The sequence below is a fragment of the Nanorana parkeri genome, unplaced genomic scaffold (assembly GCF_000935625.1).
Source record: "Nanorana parkeri isolate BGI_ZX_2015 unplaced genomic scaffold, ASM93562v1 scaffold899, whole genome shotgun sequence".
Taxonomy (NCBI): domain Eukaryota; kingdom Metazoa; phylum Chordata; class Amphibia; order Anura; family Dicroglossidae; genus Nanorana; species Nanorana parkeri.
Window position 1 is genome coordinate 408,564 of NW_017307167.1, and position 21,563 is coordinate 430,126.

Consider the following 21,563-nt stretch of genomic DNA (forward strand, 5'->3'; position numbering starts at 1 on the left):
CAGCCAGCGCGGATCGCCTCGGTATGCGATCCGGCTGGCTGGATTAGGCAGACGCGGCCCTGTAATTAAGCTCTGTAGAGGGCAGCCCGTTGGGTCCTTCTGAGAACCCCCTTGAGGACTGAGCAGCCGCCAATCGCAGAGCCGCATTAGATGCGGTCCGGCCGGCCGGGTGCAAGTGACAAACAGGCGGCAGAGGGAGAGAGCCACTGCAGCTGCAGCACGCCACAATGATATGATAAGGTGAAAAGGATGGCCCCAGCGGTATGAAGCTCCCGCTGTGCGAAGAACATCCAGCAGTGGTTTTAGCATCCTGCGCATCCTCAAAGTGTGCCGTGACAGATCAGGCATCACCTGTATCTGGGCACCGTCAAAGTCTAGTTGCCCCTTGGTCCAGGCCTTCCGCATCACCTCTTCTTTAACCGAAAAGAAGTGGACCCTGCACAAAACGTCCCTGGGCACTGTGGAGTCAGGGGGGCGGAATGATTGCACACGATGTACACGATCCAGCTCAATAGGGTCCCCCTGTGGTTTGTCCAGGTACAAATTAAGTATGACAGTGACTGTGGAGTGCAGTTCAGGGCCCGAAGTGGCTTCGGGGACCCCCTTTAACCTCTTGCCGTCCGCCCGTAGTAGAAAAACGGACGGACGGCACTGCTGCATCTGCGGACATTGTTACGGCGGCTACGATTTTCAGCATCGTCTTGATTCAGGTAGAGAGAAACCAGTCTTTGCTGAGTGGCTAAGTGTGCAGTTTCTATTGCTGACATGCGTGACAGGAGATCATCTGTGACGGTTTCAACTGCTGCAACTTTGCCATCCAGAGCCACAACTTGCTGTTTTATTTTATGCACCTCAGAGCGCAGAGCCTGCACTATCTTGGCTGCCATCTCATCCAGATCAGCTTTGGTGGATAGCTGGGGGAGGAGTGAGCGCCATGTCTGCTCACTGCCTGCCTCTTGGACCTGGTCTGCTGCCGAGCGGGTTGGACTCATTGGGTCACCCCCCTGTGTCATGCTGGGAGTCCTGACCGGGGATCTGTCACCATCCGGCCGTGATGCTCCTGTGTCAGGTGCCCCAGGCACTTGCTTAGGCTGCCGCTTGTTGGGTGTCTGACTTACTGTGTTGGAGCGGCCGGGCGTCATGTTGGATTCCGGCGCGGCCTGCAGGGGAGTCGGCTGCTGCCCGAAATAATGTAAGATGTCCCGGTGCGCGGTCGGCGGGGATGAGCTGCGGGCTCGTTTAGACTATGACATGTGGGGAGAGAGCCGGTTAAAGTCTGCTGAGACGTCTGGGAGATGGGGCCGTGCAGAGCTCCGGTTCAGTGCGGCCTCACTCCTCCATGTCCAGGCCACGCCCCTGAGCACCACTTTTCTATCTCTTGTTATAGATCAGGAACATGCCAATCTCTTGAGGAGAGTGTACATGTATCAAGCCTTACCATCTAGACTTCTCCAGAAGCAAACTCCAAATATCAGTCCAGACTCTGCTAGGAGCTGAGCTCTGCCACTCACAATAGTATGAATACCTACAAAAACTAGGGAACCCTTACCAGACTAGTTAGTTAAGTAAGAATGTGAAGGGTCCTGTCATCTCCTTACATTCTACAAGCTAGCATATGACTGTCAAGAAACTGCACTCATTAAGTGGGTGTAAAAAAGATAAAACTGTACATACCTGGACCAAGACCAAAGAAAAAGATAAACAAGAAAATGAACAATACACTGCAATATGGCATCCAGTCTGTCCAATCCTGGGGGAATATATAGAAGAGTAATGTAAACATGTCTCCCTTTGTCATTTTCTGTGCATTCTAATAAAAGGATAGACCTTCTATGTACAGATTACACCTTGGTGTCTCTTTACCTGAAAGGACAGGCTAACCGTGAGAAGAGCTAGCATGGTTGCCATCAGGGCATAACTTCCCAGCAGAAGAGCTTTTCTTTTACAGCGCTCTATCAGCACACTCTATTAGGAAAAGACAAAAAACACACACCAAGTAAAGAAACAGTAACTAGACAGATTATTGTGGACAGAACTCATTGTAGATTAACCATTTGTTGCAATGTGATTACAAACAAAAGTAGATATTGCTGATATATTTGTTCCCCCCTTTAATTGGGTAAAGTGAAATATTGCTTATGAATATTTCATATTTGCCACTTACAGCCAGCAGGTGTGAGCCTCTGAGCCAACTCTATGTTCTCCGTAGGCTCTTTCTTACAGCAGTTGTGCTGTAAAGAGCTGAGTAGGTGAAAGGGGGAAGCAGAACCTTATTTTTTCCTAGGAGAGACTGTTTAGTCTGCAAAGTTTACCAAAAAGCATGCTGACAGTGCTGGGTTTTCTTGTTAAAAAGCCCAGAATGCTTTGTAAACTGAATATCATGCATGTACCCTGTAATTCATTATTTATCGATTAAAAATGCTATATGATATTTTTAAAACATAATATCACATCAGTTTATACACTTGGTGTCCACAAGCATTTAAGTGCATCAGTCACATAATCCAGCTATTTTATTATTCTGAATAGGTCTACAAAAAATGGTCTGTGCGACCAGGCAGGCTTAGTACCCACTAGGGAGGCACGGGACAATACGACTAGGGTCATAATCGTGATGTATGCCTCTCAGTCTTAATCCATTCCATTCATGCTTCTGTCCACGGATGCTGAGAAGGCATTTGACAGGGTTCATTGGAGGTTCATGGTCTCTATCTTACAGTACTTGGGCCCGGGCGGACGGATGCTGGCTTGGATTAGGGGGATTTATTCTCCTCTTAATGCACAGGTTAAGATTAACCTTGCTCTGTCTCACCCATTGGTGATTACCAATGGTACAACGCAAGGCAGCCTTCTACCCCCCCTACTTTTTATCCTTACTTTGGAATCTTTCCTTTGTAAAATACGGTCCCATCCTGATATCACAGGTTATTCAATCGGTACGGCTGCTCCCCAAAAAGTAGCAGGCTTTTATCTTACCCAGTCGTGTTCTTGCCCAATTTAGTAGAGGAATTCCGAATATTTGGCAGGCTATCCAATTTCCTAATTAACTATTGCAAATCAGAGGCACTGAACTTATCTATCCCGGTTCCGTCAGTGTGCAATCTTCGAGCCTCCTTCCCTTTCCAATTGTCCACGTCAGCAATCAATTACTTAGGCACCGTGATACTCAGTAACCTCTCTGAGACTTTTGCCCTCAACTTTCCACCACTACTCCTTAAATTGAAACAGGATTTACTTCAATGGACTTCCAGCAGATTCTCCTGGTTCGGGAGATGCAATATCATTAAAATTAACATTATGCCCTGGATCATATATTTATTCCAGGCATTGCCAATCAGGATCCCGAATTGGCTTCTTAAATCTATAAATAGGTTGTTATCTCTAAGGTCTATGGTGGAATTGGACTGCCTGATGCATCTCTTTATTACGCAGCCTGTCACCATGCTTGCATTTTAGACTGGTCCAGTAATAGAGACTTGAAGCCCTGGGTGCTGGTGGAACAAGCGGGTCTAGATGTTCCTCTACACTCAGGGCCGGATTTACTCTCCCTGCTGCCCCAAGGCCAGGTTCCGCAATGCGCCCCCCTCCCCGCCAACCCCCAGCAATCTCCTCTCTCACTGTATACCCAGAGTGGCAGGGTTACTTTTAACCCTGCCACACTGCTCCCTGCATCGGCGGCAGGGACTCGGGGCAGGAGAGAGACTCGGCGACAGGGGAAGGACAGAGCCCGGAGGACGGAGCCACCGAGGAGAGACGTAGGTGGGGGTGTGTGTTTGGGGGGTTGCAGCGGGCAGGCTGCAAACTTAGTACAAGTACTTGTAAACGTACAAGCGGCTTCCCCACACTACATTTAGCCCTGCTTGTGCAAAGCAGGACTAAATGTAGAAAGCAACTTACCGCCCGGCGCCCGAAACTGCATGTCCCGGGCGTCGGGGGATTTCACACCGCCACTCTGTGCCCTGCCACCCCGAGACCGGGCCCCGGTGGGCTTGTGGGAAATCCAGGCCTGTCTACACTGCCTCCCCTGGTGTGGTTCCCATATACCACTATGTGTTCCAAATCTTCCCACGGTTGGGGCCACATGGAGTGTTAGTAGTAGATTCTTTAAGCCGACCATATATCACCACATCCTTCTCCCCTCTTCCCGATCCTGGGGAATCCATCCTTTACACCAGGACTAGAAAATGTTGTTTTCCGTTCTCCAGTGCAGTCCGATTACTTCCGGGCCATTCATTTTGTTTGAGACAGTACCTGGCCACCCAGAAATCTTCTTCTTTCAGACTCCAAGACGTATGACATGGATTTCTGGAAGAGTGTCCGGTTGTTCCATTTCCTTAGTTCACTGCCACCTGCAGCAAATTTTCCCATCCACTCACTACTTTTGAAAGGGAGTGTTTCCCCTTGGGTCCTCTTCACCATGCTGTCTCTTTCATATATTCTCTACTGATTACACCAACAGCTGAATTTGCACTGGAATATGTACGGAAATGGGAGTGGGATCTCAATGTCCAATTTGCTCAAAAACAAATATCCAAAACCATTCACTTCACCTTTATGTCCTCCATTCATACGTGCTTCCAGGAATCGGGATTCAAGCTCTTAAGTCGATGGTATAGAACTCCCCAGGTTGTGCATTCTCCTCTGTCCCGCATTGTTGCTTGAGGTGCAATGACTCGCCAGGTGACCTAGTAAACATTTTTTGGTCCTGCCCTAGGGTGATTTCTTTCTGGTCCTCTGTTAAGTCCACACTCAGTAACTTCACAGATAGAGAGATTCCGTGGGACCCAGCCTTTTTCCTTCTACACCATAATACCTTTCCCGGGAAATATTATAAAAAAATCTATTATTCCGCACCCACTGAATGCGGCCAGATGTTGTATTCCAGAACTATGGAAGACTGATAGATCACCCACGGTGTCAATGTGGATTCATAAGGTTGGAGAGGTGGAATGGATGGAGACCTGGTCTCGTCTAGTAGGGGTTCCCATGATACGCACTGCAAGACGTGGTTTTTCTGGATAGAATTTACTCAGATGCCTGAGTTCTCTGCTTTACTGCCAGAGGCTCCTGATTGAGACTTTACATTTTTTTCCCCCTGTTCATGCCCTTGATGCCCGGGGGCCGGCTTACCGCTCCACGGCGGATCTCTTACTTCTGTCTCTGCTTTATTCTTCTTTATCTGTTTTTCTCCCTCATCCCCCATTGTATTCCTCATCTAATTCTGTTCTATACCCCTAGCATATTACATACACCTAGGTGGCTACCTGAGCTTAAGTTGCCCTTAGATCTAAATCCTTGAGAATTGTTTAACTCAGTTCTTAACCCCCCACCCTTTTTTTTTTTTTGGGATATTAAGTTGACTCCGTTGTTCTGTTAAGTGTTTGCAATGGATAAGGTTCTTCTTGAGCTGACCTGGGAAAGGGGAGGTTTCCTCACCGTGATGTTGATTTACATCCATGTGATCCTAGTTATATTGTTCCTTATTGACATGTATGTCCTTCTACAGTCATTTTTCTTAATTCTTTACTGCTTTGTTTTTGATATTAAACATTTTCTAAATAAACAATATATTTTTAAAAAATCCGGGGGAGAGGGTGTAAACATTAATTTTTTGTGGGATTGTAACATTGTTTGTATAACCCAACAATATGCTTTTATAAAATCTTTTCCTGCACACAAAGGAAAATAGATGCAATTACATTTATTGTAGTATAATTGTGATTGCAATCAATCTGGAGAGTAATTTGGACAAACGTTTACCATCACTCAAGTATAGTCAAAAACTCAGAATAATGATTACACTATCCAAACAAATTCAAAACAGATGCCTTTGTGGCTAATGTAATATGTCCATGCACCTACATAACTTACTGTGTACTCAGGATAACTATAACTCATTAAAGGAGAACTATGAGGTGAGTGCTTTTCACTCACCTCATAGTTCTAGCCGACCTGTGACAATGAGACTGTCACAGGTCGGCTCAGTAGATCGGGAGGTGAGCGAACACATACCGGGTTCTCTCACCTCTCAATCCTGTCACGGCTCTCTGCCGTGACAGGGGAGGGGCTGGATTCCCCTCTCCCCGCTCCGATCCGCCAGCGCTGACTGGCAGAACGGACCGGGAAGGGGGCGGGTACAGCTGGCTCTGCCTCTAGATAGGCAGAGCCAGCTGTCACTCACGCAGCTGGGCGGATCTCGACATCGATGTCAGGATCCGCTCCGCCGTCTCAGTATACCGCGAGCTGCAGCTCGCGGTATACTGAGCCTAGGGTGACGGGAGGACACTAGTTTGTGTCCTCCCGTTACCCTAAGGAGAACTATAGGGAAAAGCCCTGACCCCATAGTTCTCCTTTAAGCTATTCACACGGAGCATTTGGTTTTAACATCTACAATAAGCATGTCATATACTATTCTTAAAGCATATCTTATACAGCTATGTTAAACACTGGTCCTAAAAAATAATCTCTATATATATTAAGTTGTTAAAAAATATAACAGTAAAGACACAGACGGAATCTTTATTTTTACTGGGGGAGCCATAATTTTTCTTATAAAACTACTCACACATATCATGACAGCCAGCAGTTCAAAGCTTCCCATTCCCAAGGAAATATAGGGGATCTTTTCTTTAGGCAGCCCAGCACTGAGAAATACACTTCTTGCGTAAAAGAAAATCTGAAAAGTTTTGAATTAATTAGAACATTACATCCATAATGTCAGACAGTGTGGAGGACACAGGAACGTTAAATGTACTAACAAATGGGAAGGTATATATAATATACATATATAAAATTGTCATCAAACTCAACATCAATGTACGCTGAAGGACACAAGCGCTTCACTTTAGTCTTCACTGAAGTTTTTTTTATCATTGGTCTTGTAATTCTTATCTATACACTATATTGGAGGACAATTTTAAGTTTCAGGCAACACTGTCTCATGGTCTGCCGCTGTACTACTTCTAGTATGTTAAGAATGCTCTCCAATTAATGTCAAATTATTATTTTTGTTCGAACCGATATATCTTAAAAACAAGGTTGCAGTATTCTTTTTTTGCCCGAACTAAGTAGAATCCACATGGTCCAAACATACTGCAAAGACTGTAAATGAGAAGCTACAAACCTTAATAACACAACACAGTAATCTGAAATATTCTGAGTTACTATAGACATTGTTCTAGATCTACCAATGCTAATGCAGTTATATTTGGGAACAAACATTAATATAGTGGATGTTTGAACACCATCAAAACCATCACTTTCGCTAAGAATACTACCAATTTTATCCCAGCATCACCTGAGAAAATGTCACAATGATGGGTTACTTTTACTGAAGAAAAGTCCTTTTTTCAGCAATACTGCCTGCAGCCTCCTCGCACTGAGTGCATCCAGCTTCAAGGAGGTTGTCCATTTAGCCCAATGCAAAGCAGGGGACCTGTCTTCAAATGGCACCCTCTAACGGTGGTCTCGAAGAGCTTCTTTACAGCATAGATGTATGCAAACGCAATGCCAATCCATATGCTGGAAATAGGATTGGCCTTGTCTATAGGTAGGCAGGGCAAGTATATAATATTTACAAAGCTGCAGATAACATGCAATATATAACGCCTGGAAACTAAATGTCTCCACCACATGTATATACAGTTGTGTGAAAAAGTGTTAGATCATCAAACAAATTTAAATATTAGTCAAAGATAACACAAGTAAGCACAACATGCAGTTTTTAAAGGAAGGTTTTTATTATTAAGGGAAAACAAAATCCAAATCCACATGGCCCTGTGTGAAAAAGTGTTTGCCCCCATAAACCTAATAACTGGTTGGGCCACCCTTAGCAGCAAGAACTGCAATCAAGCGTTTGCGATAACTTGCAATGAGTCTGTTACAGCGCTGTGCAGGAATTTTGGTCCACTCATCTTTGCAGAATTGTTGTAATTCAGCCACATTGGAAGGTTTTCGAGCATGAACCGCCTTTTTAAGGTCATTCCACAGCATCTCAATAGGATTCAGGTCAGGACTTTGACTAGGCCATCCAAAGTCTTCATTTTGTTTTTCTTCAGCCATTCAGAGGTGGACTTACTGGTGTGTTTTGGATCATTGTCCTGCTGCAGAACCCAAGTTCGCTTCAGCTTGAGGTCACAAACAGATTGCCGCACATTATCCTTCAAGATGTTTTGGTAGACAGCAGAATTCATGGTTCCATTTATCACAGCAAGTCTTCCAGGCCCTGAAGCAGCAAAACAGCCCCAGACCATCACACTACCACCGCCATCTTTTACTGTTGGTATGATGTTCTTTTTCTGAAATGCGGTGAAAAAGTTCAACTTTTGTCTCGTCAGTCCACAGAGTATTTTCCCAAAAGTCTTGGGGATCATCAAGATGTTTTCTGGCATAACGGAGACAAGCTTTTATGTTCTTTTTGCTCAGATCGGTTTTCGTCTTGGAACTCTGCCATGCAGGCCATTTTTGTCCAGTCTCTTTCTTATGGTGGAGTCATGAACACTGACCTAAACTGAGACAAGTGAGGCCTGCAGTTCTTTGGATGTTGTTGTGGGATCTTTTGTGACCTCTTGGATGAGTCGTCGCTGCGTTCACGGGGTAATTTTGGTTGGCCGCCCACTCCTGGGAAGGTTCACCACTGTTCCATGTTTATACAACTGTACATGTACTACATATATCTTGCTGACCCAAGATAGTGAATGACTCTGCTGGAAGGCAAGGCTTGGTAGAAGCTGGATTCTCACAGGGCGATGGTAACTCTCTTGGGAGAATGCAAGAAGAAATCTGCTAACTAGACTGGATTCTGCTATATACAGTGATGCTACTATTGGCTGTCTGCACTGTATAACTAGGAAGTGGACATAGAGTCTAGAGTTGGCATTTGTCTTGGGTGTCTGTAGCACTTAGCCCTCTCTACTAATGAGCTGCTATGGAGAATAATGTCTTCAAAACACCTTGAAGTGACTGGCACCCAACTTACATTTGCACCTAGCCAAGTACTTAGCCCTGAGGTAAAATGCTAGCCCTCCCAACCGCTGTGGTCCTTCACATGCTTCTGGAGATCAGCGGGTGGTGCACTTACATACAATTTCTCTTTGTTAAAATATATCTGAAATTTAGCATTACTATGTGTCATCATATAGTCAACTACCCCTACTTATTAAGTTAATGATTAATGCTCAATATTCAAGAAATCACTCAACTGCATTGATGCCAGACAGCTGAAGGGTAATTGTGATGATCACCACAACATAGAGCTGCCAGCGCATAGATGGCTCCTTCATAACCTCCAGCACAGTCATGTTTTTGGTGTTCTTTCGCATCTCCTTCTCTGCCAGAATATCATCTAGTTCTAATTGGTGGTCTCCATGTCCCCATATCTTATTCATAGCTAAGTAAAGGAAGACAGACATAAATTGAATAATGCACTTTGTAATTTTGGTCTCTATGTTTTCACATCTTGTGCATAATTAAGAAATGCAGATAGAGAAGAAAGTATTCTTTAATTCTATTTAATGTGGGCCTAGCAGCAATTCAGTGTCATCCAAGCAGTTAGACAAGCCCCTGCACTAGACAATTGGTAATAAATTTAAAAGAGATTGTTCACTCAGAGTTTAATATGTATGGTCAGCTTAAGATTTTTTTATGCAAACAAGTGCCCTGGCAAACCTGACAACCAGAATATTTAGTTGACATACGTCATGGGTTCTTTCTAGAACCTTGGTGCCCAAAAAGGGTCCCTCTAATCAGGTCTGGAACACAGTGGAAGGGCATGTTGAGTGACAGGGGCTCTGGTGGGTTTTACCGCAAGAACTGCCAGCTGTCAGTGACAGCCGAGGTCCAGCCCTATACCTAGGAGCTAAATTGATCAGCTCATTGGCTTCTGCTTCTGCTACCAAACTCCCAAAGGAGCACTGGCAGCAGGCAATGTAACACAATGTGGAAAAATACTTCCTTATTGTGTTTACGTTGTTAGCAAAATTACATCACAGCGATTCCTATTAGAATGGAGGCTTGGGCAGAGCTGAAACAGCTCTGTCCAGCCTTTCCCTGCAGCAGTAGATGCCTGCCATAATGATCTATTGCTGGCTTATTGCAGCCAGCAGTAGATCACTATTAGAAGTGATCAGTTGCTGCAAAGCTGCATGGGGGGGCTGAATCAGGTCTCCAATGGCCAGATCCAGCTCCCTGCCATGAAGAACACATTTAAAGAACGGCTATTATTACACTTAATAAAATAGTTTTTAAAAAATGTCTCCCAACTTATCCTAAGGTCACTTTAAATAAGTGAGATGTCCTGGGTGACATTTATGATTACTGTGTCATTCGGAATTTTAACAAATTTTAATGCACCTTTAAAAATTAGACATTACTTTTTTTTTTTTAAATGCAGAACCCTGCAACTAACAGCTTGTGCATTATGGTGTGATTCAAAACAGATGGCACTGCAGCGCACACACAACAGTGCACAGGTTACCATTTGTGATGGTGCCATGGCAGAACTAAACTATTGTACAGCCCTCTGGACATATCGGGGGCTGCACTTGAGGCTCCCAATATATTTACTGAGTTGATCAAAACTGATCTAAGGAGATGAAGGAAGGCATTAAAGTGAATTTATCATTGCTACAATGTATTTGTTATGTTTTCAACAGAAAGTATAACTGCTGTATGTCCAGAATCATCAAGAAAATGAAGTGGAGGTCCATATTTCCAGGGAAGTATTGGATGTCAGGTTTATTTATATTTGTATGACCTAAAAGTGTCAGCAGTTACATAAGGAAAGGAGCCATTCACGAATGCTGTTTTCTTGATCTCAGGTATTATTAGAGTCATGTGGATCCCACAAATACAAAGTTTTGTGCACACAGAGGGGTGTTATTTCTGTAAAGCTGCAGTGGGAAATATAGATATACATACTGTTTCCTAAGATTCTTGCAAAGAACCAAAGTCTTACATAAAAGCCAGCACCACAAGGAATATTATGGAATGTATATAGTATAAGGTTTATTTCTGTTTTGATATTGTTGACATTGACAGATCCCAGGGAGAGAAACTGTGTGATCAGGATGCACTGGACTATCTAGAATGATAGCAACAGTGACATGTAAACTATACATCTATATATTTCTGTGAAATATTACAATTTCTTTTTGTAGAGGAATATATTATTTTATTTTATAGCTCTGTTTTAACAATGCAGTGCTTTCATATATTTCAGTAATTGCTGTGCTCCTCAAAACAAATAATGTCCCTTAATTTATTGGAATAAGACAGGCAAGAGGCATATGCAGTAGAACTTTACTTTACTTAGTACTCTTACTTATTCTCATTACAATTTCTGTAAAATTTCATAATGTTTACTTTTTTCTTTATTTTACTTTTCTCTTTCCAAAATGTTGATATAATATAATTTCTAACAAAGTCTAATTTCAAAAAGATGCTAAAGCTATTATTTCCTTTTTTTTTTTTCTGGCCGTTGTTACCTCTCATACAGCGCTCCCGATCGCTCTTCACTAAAAGAAGGTATGCAGGGGTCTCTGGATAAAAACGCATTACTATCAACTGCAGAAGATCAGTAAAACCGCACAATGATATCATCAGGGGCCACAGTTCCTCTGTTCCCAGGACCTCACTGGAAAATAAGAATATTTTATGAGTCAGTAGAAAAACATTTGTGACCTTCGGGCACAGACTTACTAGCTCAACAAGTTGTCCCCTTAAACTCTTTTTAACAGCATATTCACTCCATTACTAAATATCAAAATAATATTACACTAGAAAATAAACTTTTCTTTAACTTTCACAACCATTTGAATTGGAAAATCAATTTGAATATTTCCGTAATATAAATTAAATAAAACCTGACCAAAAACATTCAAATTAGCCAACCTAACATTTTTAAAAAGGAACTTTGAAATTCAGCCTCTGGGAGCCAGTATTGTAGAGGCCATAGGTCTAATTCCACAAAACTGCAACAAATAGGTATGAAAGACGTATACAGATTCTCCCACAAAAAATTGCAATCACAAAAATTACTTTTGAACTGAACTTCTGCATTTTACTTGTGTTCTTTTCTTAAAATAAAAAAAGGACACATCTAATTCCCCAATTAGCCATATCCTTAAAGGAAATCTGTCATAAACATAGATTCAGCCATTGCTGGCCTCTCCTGAAATGTTAGGTGCATTGATATCAATGTGGCCCTCCTAAACCACAAAGAAATATGCAAATACAGACTTCTGCTATTTCTCTGACTTTTCTATCTGTATATTGGTTCTAGGTCATTGAATCAGTAATTATTAAAGTGAGTCAACATGGCACCCAGGCAACTAATATTTTAAAAAGGAGATCACCAATGGCAACCCCTCACCCATTTTTATCTTTACAGGTGTATTTTAGTCTCACAGTGGAAATCAGATTCTTAGCCTCCCTCAAGATATTGCACGAAGCCAACATCCTAAGATAACAGAATTGGAGCTTACCAATATTGTACAGATTGGAGCAGTCATTCTCAACCAGGGTTGCACAAATGTTAGGGGGTACTTCTACACTGACTACAATTAAAAGGGGTACTTCTACGCTGACCACCTATGTAAAGGTGCACTTACACTAATCACCAATGTGAGGGAACATTTCTACACTCACCGCCAGTGTAATGGAACATTACCAATATACTGACCACCAATGTAATGGGCTCCATGCTGACCCTATGTTAGGGGGGCATTTTTTCCAATGACCACCAATGTAAGGGGAAACTTTTTTTTTATTCATCAATGTAAGAATTTAATTGCATTGTGATTGTAATGTCTTCCTTTTGTTTTGATTGTAAAATGCTGCGCAAACTGCTGGCGCTATATAAATCCTGTAGTATAATAATAATAATATTGTACGAGACACTGTGCATTGTTTTGGCTATTATTATTTGGGGTTGCACCGATACCGATACTAGTATCAGTGCCGATACCGAGTATTTTGACGAGTACTGTTACTCGCCGAAACGCTCCAATATCTTCCCTCATACCGGAACTTCCTGGCCAATCAGCATGGAGCTGGCTTCCCTGATACCCCGAAAAACCGGTATCGGTGCATCCTTAATTATTATTATTTGTTTCACTTATTATTACTGAAGATATTTTCTGCACAGCTGCAGTGTTAAAAAAAAAAATCTGCTCTGACCCACGTATACTGACCACCAATGTAATCTTTTTTAAGCTGTCAGAAAATACAAGTTTAAATGCCATGGAAGTATAGGGGAAAATATCTATTGGGCTTTGCTGAGCAAGTGGATGCCAATGGGACTTTATGTCTTTAATATTATCTACTGTATTGAAGGTTTTGGCATGCTTATTACGTTTTATCTCTGTTCCTCTTATTATACTTTTGACCTTTGATAGCTTGCTGAGTTGAATTGGCCCTGTGTATTTTTTCCTTTTTTCTTTTTTTAATTGTTCTTCTGCATTAGCGGTTAAAAATAAGAAATATAAGAAATTATATATATATATAAAATATATATCTGGTCTGGGTGTCAAATTTGCCACGCAAACCACATACTTTTTCCTTTATTTATTATTATATCTAAAATATACTGATCAACCAAATGTAGCATGAGCTACAGCTATAATAGCTTTATCATGAGTTCCCTGAGACCAGCAAGTTATATAAAAGTTTCCTCATTAGTAAACAAGTTTGAAAAAGTCTAGAGTAGAACAATACATATTCACCAGCTCATTATAGATGGATGGATTTTAAAGACTTGCAAGACTATAAAAGCATCATGACTGAAAAAACTCAGATTTATTAATTGCTTCTATTAACTTTAAGAGCCATAATTAAAGTGTATTATCATTTCCCCATTCACATGCCACATACCGAACCACTTTAACCTTAACTCCAAGTCCCTATCTTTACAACCCATACCTTATCCTTTTTCTTTTTCTGACCACTTTACCTAGACTTTTCTTTCTCTCTCTTGGTAAATGTCTCCTTTTTTAATTCTTTTCCTGATCACAGAATATAAACAAGTCGGCCTAAAGTACCAATGTTTTATATTTCCGACAATACATTTTTATGAGGAGAGCCACATCTATTGTAAGCATTATAAAAGGATTATTTTATGGTGGTTGTGATACATTGAGCTAAAGCTTACTTGAGCCCAACAATTTGTCCAAACAGCTTTCCCATGGTTACAAAGAAGGGACCTGTGGTATTAGTGAATCCCCGAAGGTTCCTTGGAGCAGTTTCTCCAAGGTACTGAACGTAAATATTCATTCCCAGACCTGACAATACAAAAATTCTGTTTACATCCGATAATCAACATACATGTTTTGGAGACAGGAAAACTCTTATAATGGATGAAATATATATATGTTTATATATAACATATAAAGCTAGTCTATCATTCATGCAATGGAATGTAATGATTGCAGTAGCCTGTAAATAAAGATGAGTGGAACAATTAATATATTTACTTCTTATTCATTGATTATGATACTAAATATTTAACATGAATAGTCCTAGGGAAGATCAAATCAGGAAAAGCAGTTTACCAATTTTTATTCTCATGTAAATCTGTCTGATCTGTGGACAGTCATCCAATTTAGAAATGCAGGGCACCACGATTCAAGAGTTGCATGATTCTCATTAGACTGGACAAATCTCCATGCGTATATTCAAAAGAAACCACAAATTTACAAATCACCTGCTTTTAAATGGAATCAGCTCATCGCAAGTACTAATGTGTACAATAACTTTGGGAAAATATGTTTACATAATTAGCTATATTTTGACTAAAGGACCTATTTATAAAGAAAAGCAGTGTCCACTTTCCACACATGACAAAATATAAATGCAAATATCTCACACTGTACCCCCAATTTATAATTTATTTTAAAAATGCAGAAAGAAGCATAGCCCCCCCCCCCCACACACACACATGCACGCACGCACGCACACACACTTGCTGATAGCATCATGACATGACCTTTAACAAGTCAAATGACAGGTAGCTTCCTCCCAGCACATTTTTCCCCCATTCATTATAATAAATCAGGCTTCCCTGCTCTTCAACCATACTGGTTCCATACTGCTACATTAAAATGGGCCCCTAAGTATTAATGCTTTAGATGTGCTTGGAGATCTACCTATTGCTATGCCATAAAGCAACCTTCCAGCCACAATCATTTCAAAGGATCCCACCATCTTGCTGAATCCAAAACACAGTGATGCTGTTATTCCCATCAAGCTACTAAGCACATGAGGTGCTTTTCTGAAAAGAAAGCAAAAACAATCATCCATTAGTGGTCAGAATATAATACGGTTGAGTAAAGATATTTCATGATTACAACTGAAGGCCAAATTCCATAGGGTAACCGGGTAAGGGGCCCCAATAGACCTGATGAAGGCCACATTTCCCTCCCTTATCTCTTAAAATACCACAAAACCTTGGGGGCCAGAAAAAAATGTATTTAATAACAGAACCAACTTAAAATATTTAGTAATTCATTCTGTGACTTAGATTACTGCAGATTGCCAAGGAATAATAGAATGGAGTGGGCAAACGATCCAGTGAACTTGTTCCTTTGCCATGAATAGTCTATGTTTGCTCTAAGTCTCTGCTCCATTTTATAAAAAATCTTTTAGTTTAACATCTGCTATTGTGGGGGGTTCTGAGAAAATCACATAAAACATGTATTCTACCCCTTACCTGTGAATACACCCAGAATCTACACAGAGCTGGCAGATGCTCAATATACTTAAAACTTAAAGATGAATTTCAGACACATAAAAACAAATAACTAAAATGATCTAGTTATTCAAAATCATTATTTGTATTATTAAATGCAGCTATGATAAGTACATGAATATGTCTTGATATCAACTTCCTGTAATATCCTGTGCAGCAACACTGAGAGAGGGAGGGCCGACATTGGGGGCCAGTCAAAGAGATGATCTCACTGCCTCTTCAATTGCTTTACCTGCTGCTTCTGTGCAGCTTGAGAATTATTGTCTGGCAGAATTGCAGAAATCACAAATCTGGCTTCAAAACGTTACACATTTTTGACAACTAATACAGGTTCCATTTATGTATTTCGACTGTGTATTGAGCTGCTTCTGGAGGCAATACTAAAACATCTAGGATCATCCTAAAACCCATTTACACATTTTTGTTGGGTCACACCATCAATTACTACAATAAAACTTCCAAAAAATCTATAGAAAAGTATTTTTTGGGAATTCATACACTAAGGGGAGGATTTTCTATAGATTCAGCATTCATAGCATCTCATTAAATAGTTCATGTGCTAGTTAGACATTTTAATTTGTTGCTCCTTATTCCTGCTGTTTATGGTAATTATTGTATAGCAAATCTAATGAGCCTGTAGCAAATAACCACCTTGTCTGGCAGAAGAATCATCCATACCTGTTCAGTAGCACATGCCATCACCATGTATTACAGCAGTTGGGCAAACATACTTACTTCCCAAACCTTCGTGTCAGGAACCCAGATGCTACTGATCCCAGGAGGCCACCAAGACTGAGCACTGAAGCTGTCGTGGACCACAGCAGAGTAAGTGTTCCCTCAGGGACAGGGGATCCATACCTTCTTATCCAGGTCTGGTTGATAACGTTTCTGACAAACTGCAGAGGATATGAATTGAGGTGTTGTGGGAATACAATGGCCAGAGAGAAGATCATCCAATGACTTCATTATTCTAACTAGTTCAGTGTTTTGATGGCAAAGAGATCTACATAGAAATAAATGTATTACATTATTGAGGTATAACCCTACAGGGCTATCATTAACCTTAAGGTAGGTACAGATATTAGATGGCAGTTAAACTTTAGTAAACATCCATCCACTGAAAAATCTTTGCTCTGCACTACATGCTATATATGTACTCTAGAATTATAAGAGAAGATGCCAAGCATTTCCCTTAGACCCAAGAGACTGTATAAAAAAAGAGCTAGAAATGGATGTTCTTAAAGTGTTAAGTTTGTCCAAACTACTAATTTCTAGAAGTCAGAGTTATTAGTTAGAATGTATATTCAATGTTCACTATACAGATGGGGGAATTTATCAAAACTGAAGCAGACAAAATCTGGAGCAGATTTGCACTACAACCAATCAGCTTCTATCTCTTATTTTCAATTCTCAACTGAGCAAACTGAAGAGAAATGTTGACTGGTTGCCCAGGGCAACTGCTTCAATTTGGATAAATTCCCCCCCATTGTATTTAGAATGTGTAGCCTACTGAATTGATATGGATAGCTGGTCCAAATGCATAGGAGGATTCCTTCCTTTTGAAATCTCAAAATGTTATTACTCAACAATTCCATGCTGAAAGGAAAAACCAGGCAGTGATCTACTAATGCTACCTAGCAAACACTGCAGCTATGCTGAACTCAAAAAGTGAACTCAATTTACCTTATTTTAAATTGTTTGTAATCCACTGTGGGTACTGGCTAGGCCTGAATGAAGTTTATCAAAGAGTCAAGGTAGGCTGTATCCTTGGTGTGCATCTTAATTTTGCTACTGAACTGCACCTTTAAATTCTAGCAAAGTGTGGCCATTTAATGAACAATGGAAACTACTGTCGTGCAGCATATACATTGTGTTCAAGCATTAAATACATTTATAAAAAATAGAATATCTAGAAATTCAGATAATTGTGTTCTTAATGTTACTATGTAAGATAGACTGATACATTATATACAATAATTATTATGATACATTATTAAAAGAAGCAGAAGGTGAGCAGTGAGGGAAAATAAGAAACTAGGGAACTCCCCATACCATTTTTTCAAGACCAAATACAAGTACTTTCCCTCAGGTACTTGCCGATACCAATTACCAATACTTTTTCTTATAGGGACATGTGAAATTTTTTCTAAAAAAATACAGACTAATGATTTTAGGGCAGTTTCATTATAATTATGAAGAACTGTAACTCAATCCATGATTATTCAGCAATGGAAAACGGCAACCAAAAATAGAAAACTACAGATCTCATCAATCAATCCATGATTATACAGCAATGGAGAATGGAAACCGGCTAAAGTGGATTACAGATCTTAGCAATCCATGATTTTTCAGCAATGGAGAATGGCAACAAGCAATCATGGATTGCTGAGATTTTTAGTCCTCTATAGCCAGTTGCCATTCTCTGTTACTGTATAATCACTGATTATACAGCAATAGAGAATGGCAACTGGCTATAGAGGACTACAGATCACATCAATCCGTGATTATACATCAATTATACAGGGCTGCGTGCAGGTCTCACCAGGGCTGTGTTTGGGTATGACCAGGGCAGTGTTTGTGCCTCACCAGGGCTGCGTGCAGATCTCACTAGGGTTGCGTTTGGGTCTCACCAGGGCTGCGTACAGATCTCCCCAATGCTGTACAGGTGGGTGCCGGGCTCTGCAGGCAGGTCTCCAGGGCAGAACGGGCAGTTTCTGGGCTTGTTCTGGGCTCCAGAGCTGTAGGGTGTGGGGCTGTCTAGTGCTCTGCCGGTCTCTGCGGGTGTCGGGAAGGAGGAGGAGGAGATGTGCAGCCCGACCGGCACTGTCAAAGATAGGTCCCCAGCAGGCTGCTCCTGAGGTCCTCAGCAAGCAGTGGACCTCAGGCAGCCCCCCTTGTTTAAAATTTAAAGGGCTGGTATCGGTTTTTAATATCGGGGCATTTTCATGAGTACAAGTACTCATGAAAATGCCAGATATCGTGACATCCCTAGCAGAAACAAAAGCAAACCGTGCAAACATTGCTGCGGCATAATCCTATTTAACTATTTGAGCCCTATTGTCTTCCTCCTGTAAAAAACATATGTATTTGTTACATTTCTATGTTTCAAGTGGTAGTGATTTAGTTATCCACCCATTTATAGTTTGGGTATTCACTGGCATATATTATTGTCAGTTTGAGTCTCTGGAGTCTATTATAATGCCAACCCCTCCATAGTCCTACTTACCAGTGATGAAGAGTTGATCACAGACACATGATAGCCAAGTGGCAAGCCACTACCAAGGCCCAGCACAATGATTAATGGAAGCAGCCTCCAATGATGGGCCTGGAAGAACAGAAACAAAAATACTAAATAGTATATTTGTTAGGCAACATGTTAACATGTTGTTATGTAATAAGCCTCTTGTTTATATGTATGTATGTATGTATGCACAACTTGTCTAATGAATGCATATATTGATATATTTAAAGCTGTACAGTACACATTGGGGGGATTTATCAAAACTGGAGCAGATTTGCACTGCAACCAATCAGCTTCTATCTTTCATTTTCAAATCTCAACTGAGCAAACTGAATAAAGATGCTAATTGGCTGCCATGGGCAACTGCTTCAGTTTCTGTCTGCTCCAGTTTGATATATTTATCATATCGGTGGTACACTGAATATATTTGCTGCATCATGGGCTTGGGGCAAACAACTAACTTCCCTGATTGCTTAGTAGACTGGTGGATGTCCAGGCCCCATAATTTAAAGGAGAACTATGAGGTGAGTGCTTTTCACTCACCTCATATTTCTAGCCGACCTGTGACAAAGAGACTGTCACAGGTCGGCTCAGTAGATCGGGAAGTGAGCGAACACATACCGGCGTTCGCTCACTTCTCGATCCTGTCACGGCTCTCTGCCGTGACAGGGGAGGGGCTGGATTCCCCCCTCCCTGCTCCGATCCTCCAGCGCTGACTGGCGGAACGGACGGGGGAGGGGATGGGTACAGCTGGCTCTGCCTCTAGATAGGCAGAGCCAGCTGTCACTCATGCAGCTGGATGAATCCAGACAAAATTGTCGGGATTCAGCTGCGGCGTCTCAGTATACCGCGAGCTGTAGCTCGCGGTATACTGAGCTTAGGGTGACGGGAGGATGCTAGTTTGTGCTAGGACGCTAGTTTTTGCTAGTTTTTTAATTTAACATTCGATTGAAATGAATGCAGCTTCCTGAACAAAAAAACACATTCACTGTTAGAATTTCGTTCGCTCGAGAAAACATTTCCAATATGCTCCTTTGACTTTGTTCATCACTGCGGTTGAAATTGATCATCGACTTGACCCCATCAACTATCAGAAAGTCGAATAAACATTCAGAAATCGATTTGGTTCATATGAAATTCGCTCAGTGTATACCCTACTCAAGCAGTATCCACAAAAATCTACCTTTTCTGAAAGTCTCATAAGATTTTGGGTGAAATTTGGTGTCACCGCCTTGCTGCTTACTGTTGTCCTTTCTGAAGAGCAAGCAGTACCTGAGGGCATGCAGTGCAAGGATTGCCTTGATTCTACTTAATTCAATTTGTGGATCTGTGATTCCTCCTTTTTTTAATAAGGCTTTCTCTGTTTCAGAGACAGAAATAATATCACCAGCAGGGCTTTGCAGGATCACCAGATTACACATAAGGCCTTATTCACACTGGGCATACACATCTGCGCGTCGTGCACGCCCATAAACAGCCGATCCCAGGAGGGACAGGTGCTGCTTGTGATTGCGCGCAGCAGCCCATTCTTCCCATATAGGAGGACGCGGCTGTAATGTGTCATCTATGCGGATACGGGTGTGGACACTCGTACCCGTATGACACCGTACATCCACGCCCTCCCATAGGGAAGAACAGGCTGAACCTGTCCTTCCCGGGATCCGCTGTTTATAGACGCGCACACTGCACAGACGTGTACGCCCAGTCAGAGGCGTAACTAGAACCTCCAGGGCCCCGATGCAAGAAACCATGAAGGGCCTCCCCCAACCGCCATGGCACTGCATGGTTAACAGGAAGGCTGCCGAGGTCCCTTGCAAGTGCGGGACCTCAGGCAGCCGCTTGTTTAAATTTTAGTGACGGTGTTCTGTCGTGAACGCCGACTCAGTATCTGTGCTTACGTACAGACGGGATTAACGAGGAAATCGGCATTTATTTACAAAGTATTCGTTTGTAATGGTTAATTGTGACCATACATGGCAGTAAATGATGGATGGAATATTATTAACAGTAACAAATAACGATTTAAATGAAATACTTTGTGAATAAATCCCTTTTCCCTCGATAATACTGGTCTGTGCGCAAGCGTAGATGCTGAGGTATATATATACACACATTTTTACAGTTATATATATTGTATATTATATAGGTATGTGTGCACTCACCAGTTCTAAGAAAAAGCCACCCATATCGGACAGTTCTGTGACACAGATGAGTTGAATGATTACTGTGAACTTCAGCCCAGGACACAGCAGAGAGCAAAGGGTTGCTTTTGTTTAATTTGGATCAATCACTGGTCAGCTGGGGCCGACGCCATGAGCCAATAACAATGCTGTACTGCACAATAGGCAATTATCGTAACATGAACCTCAACATAATACTAAATCACACAAAAGTATCTCAATTTCAAACTTGTAATGCACATGTCTAAAGAATGTTATTAGAGGCTAAGCACACCTAGAGGGATACATTCATCATTCTGCACCTGCAAAATAGGTAAAAAAATCTGGTGACACACATAGGAATAGTGAGAAGTGCAGAGACAAATCTTTGAACGATATATGAAACCCTTGATTTACCGAT

The 21,563-nt window shown here is 41.6% G+C and overlaps 1 protein-coding gene across 1 annotated transcript in view; it reads right to left on the minus strand.

Moving 5' to 3' along the window:
* LOC108794793 (solute carrier family 2, facilitated glucose transporter member 11-like) overlaps positions 1 to 20,547 on the minus strand; it is a 24,435-nt gene extending 3,888 nt beyond the window's left edge. The window contains exons 1-10 of the mRNA XM_018565896.1: positions 20,401 to 20,547; positions 18,969 to 19,067; positions 16,478 to 16,638; positions 15,141 to 15,265; positions 14,147 to 14,276; positions 11,484 to 11,632; positions 9,201 to 9,388; positions 6,566 to 6,676; positions 1,864 to 1,965; positions 1,675 to 1,750 (exon numbers count right to left, since the gene is read on the minus strand). Of these exons, the coding sequence (XP_018421398.1) occupies positions 1,675 to 1,750; positions 1,864 to 1,965; positions 6,566 to 6,676; positions 9,201 to 9,388; positions 11,484 to 11,632; positions 14,147 to 14,276; positions 15,141 to 15,265; positions 16,478 to 16,638; positions 18,969 to 19,067; positions 20,401 to 20,547 (1,288 nt within the window). The remainder of the gene's footprint in view (positions 1 to 1,674; positions 1,751 to 1,863; positions 1,966 to 6,565; positions 6,677 to 9,200; positions 9,389 to 11,483; positions 11,633 to 14,146; positions 14,277 to 15,140; positions 15,266 to 16,477; positions 16,639 to 18,968; positions 19,068 to 20,400) is intronic.
* Positions 20,548 to 21,563: the final 1,016 nt, after the last annotated feature.